Source organism: Vigna angularis, chromosome 6 (assembly GCF_016808095.1).
Source record: "Vigna angularis cultivar LongXiaoDou No.4 chromosome 6, ASM1680809v1, whole genome shotgun sequence".
NCBI lineage: Eukaryota > Viridiplantae > Streptophyta > Magnoliopsida > Fabales > Fabaceae > Vigna > Vigna angularis.
Window position 1 is genome coordinate 3,476,337 of NC_068975.1, and position 10,421 is coordinate 3,486,757.

At 36.8% G+C, this 10,421-nt stretch overlaps 1 protein-coding gene across 1 annotated transcript; it reads left to right on the plus strand.

Annotated features, from left to right (window-relative positions):
• The first annotated feature begins 2,479 nt into the window (after positions 1–2,479).
• LOC108341261 (uncharacterized) lies at positions 2,480–9,952 on the plus strand. The gene is made up of 2 exons (XM_017578956.2): positions 2,480–3,446; positions 9,734–9,952. The coding sequence occupies exons 1-2, from the start codon at positions 2,480–2,482 to the stop codon at positions 9,775–9,777; spliced, it is 1,011 nt and encodes a 336-aa protein (XP_017434445.1). The 3' UTR covers positions 9,778–9,952.
• The last annotated feature ends 469 nt before the right edge of the window (positions 9,953–10,421 follow it).

A 10,421-nucleotide genomic window follows, 5' to 3' on the forward strand; every position in this document is an offset into this window, starting at 1 on the left:
CTAAAAATTTAGTATGTAAATCCTAAGACCTATTACTAAACTTTGACCGTTCGGATTTGAAAATAAAAGTCTGTACTTGGAGAAATAAATACTGCAAGTTTGAGTAAATTAAGTTACCCCTGTAGTTCTGTTACTGAGTTGTCTCGGTATAATATTGATTCTGACCTATTGGACCGTTAGATCAACCTCAAAATTTAATATATGATCCCTAAGACATATTAATACACTTTGACCGTTCGGATTTGTAATTAGTAGTCTGTAATTGGAGATATATATCCTGCATGTTTGAGTGAGTTAATTACCCCTGCAGTTCTATTACTGAGTTCCCTTGGTAAAGTATAGATTCTGACTTATGGGACTGTTAGATCAACCTCAAAATTTGATATATGATTCTTAGGACATATTAATACAATTTGACCGATCGGATTGGTAATTGAAGGTCTATGTTTAGAGAAAGAAATTTCGAAAGTGTGAAACAATCGGATGAACACTGTATTGCTGTTCTTAAGCTATCATGGTAAATATTTCATATATATTTCATCTACCATTAGATTGAGCCCAAACTTTAGTATGTAGTTCATAAGACATATTAGGTGATTTTGACCGTTCAGATTTGGAATTAGATATCTGTGCTTAGAGAAATTAATTCCGCATTTTGAGTTAAACCGAGAACCACTTAAATTTCTGTCTCTGAGTTACCTCGGTAAAACCTCCATATCTACTTATTTAGCCGTTGGATTACCCTGAATTTTTAGTATGTTGTTCCTAAGAGGTAGTGGCATACTTCGACCGTTCGGATTTTAGATCGGAGTTACAGATTTAGAGATATTAATTTCGTACCTTCTCAGGGATCTCAATACTGTTTAATTTATGTTTTTGGATCATTTATACAAAATTGATGATTTCCACCTCATTAACCATTGGATTGGACTGAAAAGCTTACCATATGATCTAAACATGTTGTTGATTGGTTCAGATCGTCAATAAATAATATATTGAAAAAGGTAATTTGGTTAATTTGTGCTACTTTGGTAAGTAGGCAGAATTGAAACTGAGATATGTTGATTGGTTATTATGTACTTGTTAAGCATGATTGGTTTGGGATTAGTGGTTGAGATGGCATGTGATTGGTTATGAATAATATGTTAGGAAAATGTAATTTGGTTAATTTGTACTACATTGGTAAGGGAATTGAGAAAAGTTCATCGGTTTTCTTATGCTTGTTGAGTATGATTAGTTTTGGATGAGTTGTGGTTGATTATGAATAATTTGTTGAAATAATGTAAAAGATGTTGGTTTGCGCTACTTTGGTAAGTAGGCGAGTAGATGTTGGGTCTGCGTTACTTTGGTAAGTAAGCAGGGTGATTTGCGCTACTTTGATAAGTAGGCAGGATGAGATGATGAATGAAGAGATAAAAAGAATGATATAAATCGGGCTACTTTGATAAGTAGGCAGATTAACTATACTGTGCTACTTTGGTAAGTAGACAATATTGTCTTGCTGCGCTACTTTGGTAAGTAGGCAGAAGAACTTGGTTTGTGCTACTTTGGTAAGTAGGCAGAAGATCTTGTGTTGTGCTACTTTGGTAAGTAGACAATATCACCTTGTTGTACTACTTTGGTAAGTAGATAATAAAAATCACCTTGTTAGATTACTTTGGTAAGTAATCGGTATATCATGGTTATACTACTTTGGTAAGTAGACAGAAGGATGGTTGACTGCTGTGCTTTGGTAAGTAGGCAGATTAATAATATGTTGTATTAACTCGAGTAAATCGACTGATGATTTTGACCGGAGAAATATTCTAAAGTATCAGTGTAATAGTTGGTTTTTGAGTATGTTTAAGATGCATGTATTTGACTGATTGCCACACTTGTGATGTTAGTAAGATTGTGGATGATGCATACTTCTTGAATTGGTTAGCTCACCCTACTGTTTGTGTTTGTGCATGTGAATGCAATGATCGTATAATGTGTAATATTATACGGGAGCAGAAACTATATCAGATGAATTAGCAGATGGTTCTGGACATGCTTAGAAGAATGAGAGATCTGTGGAAAAAAAAAAGAGACATGGGGAATTTTTAAAATAAATCTATGTTTGAATTTCCGAACTGTGTGAAATTTTAAATTTCAGAAGTTTATTAACTGTGTGGAATTTTATTTTCAGAAGACTTGTGTTGTAATAAAGAACGTAATATTATGTTGGTGTTGAAAAAAAAAATTTAGTATGTATTATTGTTGAAAATAAATTGTAACGCCTAAATCGGGGTGTTACACTGTTTGGTATCAGAGCACTGGTTTTTTCGAAAATCTTTTGGGGCTTTTGGGAAGTGAGCTCGTTAACTTCTATTGTGTGACTCTATGATTTGTTGTGATGAGTTTGTAGCTCTTTTGGAGAGCACTGGTTTGAAAGGTATAGATATGCATTGTTTTGACTTGTGTTTGAATTAATTTCTTTTGACGTATATGGTAGAACATGGCACGTCGATCTAACAATGTTGGTCAAACACCTCCAATTGATGATTTTAATCGGGCTGTTGATCGGATGATCAACGCAATGGAAAGGCAACATACCACTCAGGAATCGAGGACTCATTCGAGGCTGAATGACTTTCTGAGGCACGACCCAACAAGGTTCAATGGAAGGACTACGCCAGATAAAGCGGATGCTTGGATCAAGGACATTGAGAAGATCTTTCATGTGATCAAGTGCACAGATGAAGAAAAACTAGATTACGCAACCTTCATACTGAAAGAGGAAGCAGAGTACTGGTGGGATGGTATGAAACGACTGATGGAATCTGATGAAGAGGCTATTACTTGGAACAGTTTCAAGGACAAGTTTTTGGAAAAGTACTTCCCTACTAGTGCCAAGATCGAAAGGGAGCAAGAGTTCTTGGCCTTGCGTCAAAGTGGGATGTCAGTGCAAGAGTACATCGACAGGTTTAAGTATCTTATCCGTTTTTATAGTCAGCACATGACGGAAGGGTGGAAGTGTCAAAGATTTGAGCAGGGTCTGAGGTATGACCTGAGGAGAATGATTGTACCTCTTGAAATCAAGAAGTTTCCAGCCTTAGTTGAGAAGACAAAAAAGGTGGAGTTACTGGAAATGAACCGAAACCGAGTTGACAAGACTCAGAAGGACAAGTTTATTAGAGGAAAGCCATGGAAGAAGCCATATCAGCGACCCCAACCGCTTGTACGAACAGCCGTGAAATGTTTTGAATGCGGTGGTGCGCACTACAAGAAGGATTGTCCTAAGCTCTCTGGAGTGAAGGTTGAAGAGAAGAGGTGCTTTGTGTGTAACAAGCCAGGACATTTCGCTCATGTTTGTCCTGAGAAGAAGATAACATATGCACCACAACAACCAAGTTCTTCAGGCGTGAAGCCCAAGATAGCTGGAAGAGTTTTCGCTTTGACCGGTGAAGAGGCTGCAAAGCCAGGTAATCTCATCCTTGACACATGCCTTTTGTTTGGTAAATGTGTGCATGTATTGTTTGATTCCGGAGCTACGCACTCCTTTGTTTCTTCTACTTGTTTGAAAGACTTCAGTATACCGGTGAGTAATCTAAGGTATGAATTGGTGGTTTCGACACCAACATCGGGTCAGATTTCAACCAGTTCGATCTGTGTTGGATGCCCGATTGTAGTCTACGGACGCAAGTTCAAAGTGAACTTGATCTCCTTACCTCTCCAAGGCTTAGATGTCATTCTGGGAATGGATTGGTTGACCGCCAATCACGTTCTTCTTGACTGTGGACAACAACGATTGGTTTTTCCAGACTCGGATGGTTTAGAACTGATCTCAACCAAAGAAGTTCTAAAGGATGTTAGTGATGGGGCCATGTGTTTTGTGATGGTAGCCCAAGAGAAGAAGAGTTTTGAGGTTCAGACGATGGGTATCCCAGTAGTGGAAGAATTCGAGGATGTCTTTCCAGATGAAGTACCAGGGTTGCCACCAAGCAGGGAAGTGGAGTTCTCTATAGACTTGGTACCAGGAGCTGGACCAGTGTCTATGGCTCCGTATAGGATGACTCCGACAGAGCTAGCAGAGCTGAAGAGACAAATTGAGGAACTATTAGAGAAGAGGTTTATCAGGCCGAGTGTGTCACCATGGGGAGCTCCAGTCTTGTTAGTAAAGAAGAAAGATGGTAGTTCAAGGTTGTGCATTGACTATCGACAGCTGAACAAGTTGACGATTAAGAACAAGTACCCACTGCCAAGAATTGATGACTTGTTGGATCAGTTACGAGGAGCTGGTGTGTTTTCAAAGATTGACCTGAGGTCTGGTTACCATCAGATCTTGGTCAAGTCAGAGGATAGTCAGAAGACGGCTTTCAGATCACGTTATGGTCACTACGAGTATGTGGTGATGCCGTTTGGAGTGACCAATGCTCCTGCTATATTCATGGATTACATGAATCGAATATTTCGACCGTGGCTAGATAAATTTGTTGTTGTGTTCATAGACGATATTCTTATATATTCAAGGGATCGTGAAGAATATGCTGAACATTTGAAGATCGTGTTGGAGACTCTTAGGGAGCATCAATTGTTTGGGAAATTATCTAAGTGTGAGTTTTGGTTGGAGGAAATACAGTTTCTTGGCCACGTGATTTCTGCCAAAGGAATTTCTGTAGATCCAACGAAGGTGGAGGCAGTGCTAAAGTGGGAACGTCCAAAGACGGTTTCAGAAGTAAGAAGTTTTGTGGGCCTAGCTGGTTACTACAGGAAGTTCGTCGAAGGTTTCTCCAAGATAGTGGGTCCTTTGACGCAATTGACTCGTAAAGAACAACCTTTCTTATGGACCGACAAGTGTGAAACAAGTTTTGAAGAGATGAAGAAACGGTTGACAAGTGCTCCAGTATTAGCAGTTCCTGATACTTCTAAAGCTTTTGAAGTGTTTTGTGATGCTTCATACCATGGGCTCGGTTGTGTATTGATGCAGGAGAAGCGACCAGTAGCTTATGCATCGAGACAGTTGAAGGTGCATGAAAGGAACTATCCAACGCACGACATCGAATTAGCGGCTGTGGTTTTTGCTCTGAGGAGTTGGAGGCACTATCTTTACGGATCACGTTTTCAAATCTTTAGTGATCACAAGAGTTTGAAGTATCTCTTCGATCAGAAGGAGTTGAACATGAGGCAGAGAAGGTGGATGGAGTACTTGAAGGATTTTGATTTTGAGTTACAGTACCATCCAGGGAAGGCAAATGTTGTAGCCGATGCTTTGAGTAGGAAGCGAATACATATGTCAGCTTTGATGGTGAAGGAGTTGGAATTAATAGAGAAGTTCAGAGATATGAACTTGGGATTGCAGCTGAGCCAAGATCACCTTTGGTGTTGTCATTTAAAGATCACAAATGATTTCTTGGAAAAGATCAAAGTGGGACAAAAGGAAGACACATGTCTACAAGATACGGTGGAGTTATTGGGAACGGATCAAGCTAAAGACTTCAATTTGGGATTAGATGGTATTATTCGTTTTAAAAATAGATTCTGCATTCCAGCAAAGGATGAGTTGAAGAAGATGATTCTAGAAGAAGGACACAAGAGTCGTCTTAACATACATCCCGGTATGACTAAGATGTACAAAGACTTGAAAGAATCTTTCTGGTGGAGTGGGATGAAAAAGGATGTAGCAAAGTTTGTATCTTCTTGTTTGGTATGTCAAAAGGCTAAGATAGAACATCAAAGGCCAGGTGGAATGTTACAACAATTGAATATTCCCCAATGGAAATGGGACAACATCTCGATGGACTTTGTAACTCACTTACCAAGATCATTGAAGGGTCATGATTCCATTTGGGTGATAGTTGATCGATTAACGAAAAGTGCTCACTTTTTGCCAATCAACCTGAGAATGTCAATGCAGAAACTGGCAGAGTTGTATATTCAGGAAATAGTGAGATTGCATGGTGTACCTAATAGCATTGTTTCAGATCGGGATCCAAGGTTTACGTCAAGGTTCTGGCAACAATTGCAAGAGGCTTTGGGTTCGAAGTTAAGGATGAGTTCAGCATATCATCCTCAAACAGATGGTCAAACTGAAAGGACTATTCAGTCATTGGAAGATCTGCTGAGAACGTGTGTATTGGATCACTTGGGAAGTTGGAGTGAGGTATTGCCTTTGGTGGAGTTCACATACAACAACAGCTTTCATGCGAGCATTGGAATGGCGCCGTATGAAGCATTGTATGGGAGAAGGTGCAGGACACCTTTGTGCTGATTTCAGGATGGAGAAACAATTTCAGTAGGTCCCGAGTTGTTGCAACAAACGACAGAAAAAGTCAAGTTGATACAAGGCCGGATGCGTGCAACACAAAGTCGACAAAAATCTTATGCAGACAAGAGAAGAAGACCTCTTGAGTTCAACGAAGGAGATCACGTGTTTCTACGTGTGACACCGATTACCGGCATAGGTAGGGCTATTAAATCAAGGAAGTTGTCACCAAAGTTTCTTGGTCCTTACGATATTCTTAAGAGGATTGGACCAGTAGCATATGAGGTAGCATTACCACCACAGTTGGCGAACTTGCATAATGTGTTCCATGTGTCGCAGCTGAGGAAGTATGTCTCTGATCCAACTCATGTTTTGGAAACAGATGACATTCAAGTACGTGAAGATCTTACTATCGAAGCGAGACCAATAAGGGTGTTAGAAGTTCAAACAAAGAAGTTACAGGGAAAGGAAATTCGTACAGTGAAGGTGCTTTGGAACGAGGAAACCCAAGAGATGACATGGGAACTAGAGGAGTATATGATAAAAGAATACCCTCATTTGTTTGGGTAACATCTTAATTTTCGAGGACGAAAATTTTTGGAGTTGGGGTGAATGTAAGACCCATTTAAAAAAAAAATAATAATAATTTATATTTGTTGTGGTTTTGAATAATTAATTATAGTGTGAAAAATGTATAGTGAAAGTTGTTTGACCCAAAATTATTGTGATAAGATGTCTTATTTCATTTTGTTGCATAATTAATAAATATTTATTGTTATATGATCATAATATGATGTTAAAATATTGAATATATGATTCTAATATTTTATTTTAATCTATTGTATAACTAGAGTATATATATCAATATTTTGTCAAGTTAGAATATACATCTAGTATATGAGTTTTCTATAGTAAAAATACTCATTATTTTGACTAATGAAAATATACCATATTAATTTTCTCTCTTCCATAATGAGACTTTATCTTTTTTTTTCCCATTCACTCATAATGCATTTCTTTTCACCTAACAACTTTGAAATGTTGACTCCACTCCAAACTTCTACCCAATGAAACCAAATAGGACAAACTTACAAAAGTAGAAATAATGGTGTGGTGATCATTAAGCATAGACTAAAGGGTAGTGGTTTCTTTGTGGTAGGAACCACCAAACACTAAGGTAGGCTGCTGATTTCAAGGTTAAATGCATGGTTTCTTACCTTAATAAAACTTAAGAACACAAACTAAAACTTAGGAGAGATTGTTGTTGGAAGTAAGCAAAGGAGGAAGCTTGAGATTTAAAGCACCAAGAGTTGGAAAATCTTCATTGGAAAAGAGGTAGGGGAGCTAATCCTTTCTTGATTATGATCATGAATATGAGTATGCATGTGTTAAAATTGGTAATGGTAGTTATATATTGACTTGTGTAAAATTTGGTTTTCAAGATTATAATTTCTCATTTTCGAGTTACTGTGGTGAAAAATTTCTATTAATTGTTTTCACCGTTGGATTTAGCTAAAAATTTAGTATGTAAATCCTAAGACCTATTACTAAACTTTGACCGTTCGGATTTGAAAATAAAAGTCTGTACTTGGAGAAATAAATACTGCAAGTTTGAGTAAATTAAGTTACCCCTGTAGTTCTGTTACTGAGTTGTCTCGGTATAATATTGATTCTGACCTATTGGACCGTTAGATCAACCTCAAAATTTAATATATGATCCCTAAGACATATTAATACACTTTGACCGTTCGGATTTGTAATTAGTAGTCTGTAATTGGAGATATATATCCTGCATGTTTGAGTGAGTTAATTACCCCTGCAGTTCTATTACTGAGTTCCCTTGGTAAAGTATAGATTCTGACTTATGGGACTGTTAGATCAACCTCAAAATTTGATATATGATTCTTAGGACATATTAATACAATTTGACCGATCGGATTGGTAATTGAAGGTCTATGTTTAGAGAAAGAAATTTCGAAAGTGTGAAACAATCGGATGAACACTGTATTGCTGTTCTTAAGCTATCATGGTAAATATTTCATATATATTTCATCTACCATTAGATTGAGCCCAAACTTTAGTATGTAGTTCATAAGACATATTAGGTGATTTTGACCGTTCAGATTTGGAATTAGATATCTGTGCTTAGAGAAATTAATTCCGCATTTTGAGTTAAACCGAGAACCACTTAAATTTCTGTCTCTGAGTTACCTCGGTAAAACCTCCATATCTACTTATTTAGCCGTTGGATTACCCTGAATTTTTAGTATGTTGTTCCTAAGAGGTAGTGGCATACTTCGACCGTTCGGATTTTAGATCGGAGTTACAGATTTAGAGATATTAATTTCGTACCTTCTCAGGGATCTCAATACTGTTTAATTTATGTTTTTGGATCATTTATACAAAATTGATGATTTCCACCTCATTAACCATTGGATTGGACTGAAAAGCTTACCATATGATCTAAACATGTTGTTGATTGGTTCAGATCGTCAATAAATAATATATTGAAAAAGGTAATTTGGTTAATTTGTGCTACTTTGGTAAGTAGGCAGAATTGAAACTGAGATATGTTGATTGGTTATTATGTACTTGTTAAGCATGATTGGTTTGGGATTAGTGGTTGAGATGGCATGTGATTGGTTATGAATAATATGTTAGGAAAATGTAATTTGGTTAATTTGTACTACATTGGTAAGGGAATTGAGAAAAGTTCATCGGTTTTCTTATGCTTGTTGAGTATGATTAGTTTTGGATGAGTTGTGGTTGATTATGAATAATTTGTTGAAATAATGTAAAAGATGTTGGTTTGCGCTACTTTGGTAAGTAGGCGAGTAGATGTTGGGTCTGCGTTACTTTGGTAAGTAAGTAGGGTGATTTGCGCTACTTTGATAAGTAGGCAGGATGAGATGATGAATGAAGAGATAAAAAGAATGATATAAATCGGGCTACTTTGATAAGTAGGCAGATTAACTATACTGTGCTACTTTGGTAAGTAGACAATATTGTCTTGCTGCGCTACTTTGGTAAGTAGGCAGAAGAACTTGGTTTGTGCTACTTTGGTAAGTAGGCAGAAGATCTTGTGTTGTGCTACTTTGGTAAGTAGACAATATCACCTTGTTGTACTACTTTGGTAAGTAGATAATAAAAATCACCTTGTTAGATTACTTTGGTAAGTAATCGGTATATCATGGTTATACTACTTTGGTAAGTAGACAGAAGGATGGTTGACTGCTGTGCTTTGGTAAGTAGGCAGATTAATAATATGTTGTATTAACTCGAGTAAATCGACTGATGATTTTGACCGGAGAAATATTCTAAAGTATCAGTGTAATAGTTGGTTTTTGAGTATGTTTAAGATGCATGTATTTGACTGATTGCCACACTTGTGATGTTAGTAAGATTGTGGATGATGCATACTTCTTGAATTGGTTAGCTCACCCTACTGTTTGTGTTTGTGCATGTGAATGCAATGATCGTATAATGTGTAATATTATACGGGAGCAGAAACTATATCAGATGAATTAGCAGATGGTTCTGGACATGCTTAGAAGAATGAGAGATCTGTGGAAAAAAAAAAGAGACATGGGGAATTTTTAAAATAAATCTATGTTTGAATTTCCGAACTGTGTGAAATTTTAAATTTCAGAAGTTTATTAACTGTGTGGAATTTTATTTTCAGAAGACTTGTGTTGTAATAAAGAACGTAATATTATGTTGGTGTTGAAAAAAAAAATTTAGTATGTATTATTGTTGAAAATAAATTGTAACGCCTAAATCGGGGTGTTACATTTGTCATTGTTGATGGAGTGTTGTTGTCGTTGGTTCGATTGTGTGTCGCCTGAACAAACCACGCGAATGCCAAAACGTATGTGAGATATTCGTTTGGCTTTTAACGGATATCTGACTTCCAATGACAGATGTGAGAGATCCGTTGAAGGCCAAACGGATATCCCACATCCGTTTCGGCCTTTTGGGGTTTTTTCTTCTTCAATATTAAATATAAAATGTTAGAAGCACATAGTCAATCCATGCAACAGAGATATTGCACTTAGTTTCGCAACTTAATATTAGAAGTTCAAAGCTCAATCCAATATATATTTTACAAAAACATTAAATTTAAAAACTAATTATATATAACGTGAAAAATACAAAAATATAAATATACATTATTAAAATACATCAAAAATATATT

Bases quoted from the DNA above. Each gene is read 5' to 3' on its own strand.
- LOC108341261 (XM_017578956.2), top strand. From the start codon at position 2,480: ATGGCACGTCGATCTAACAATGTTGGTCAAACACCTCCAATTGATGAT. The intron at 3,447-9,733 runs GTAATCTCATCC...ATACGGGAGCAG, and splicing joins TGAAGAGGCTGCAAAGCCAG to AAACTATATCAGATGAATTA.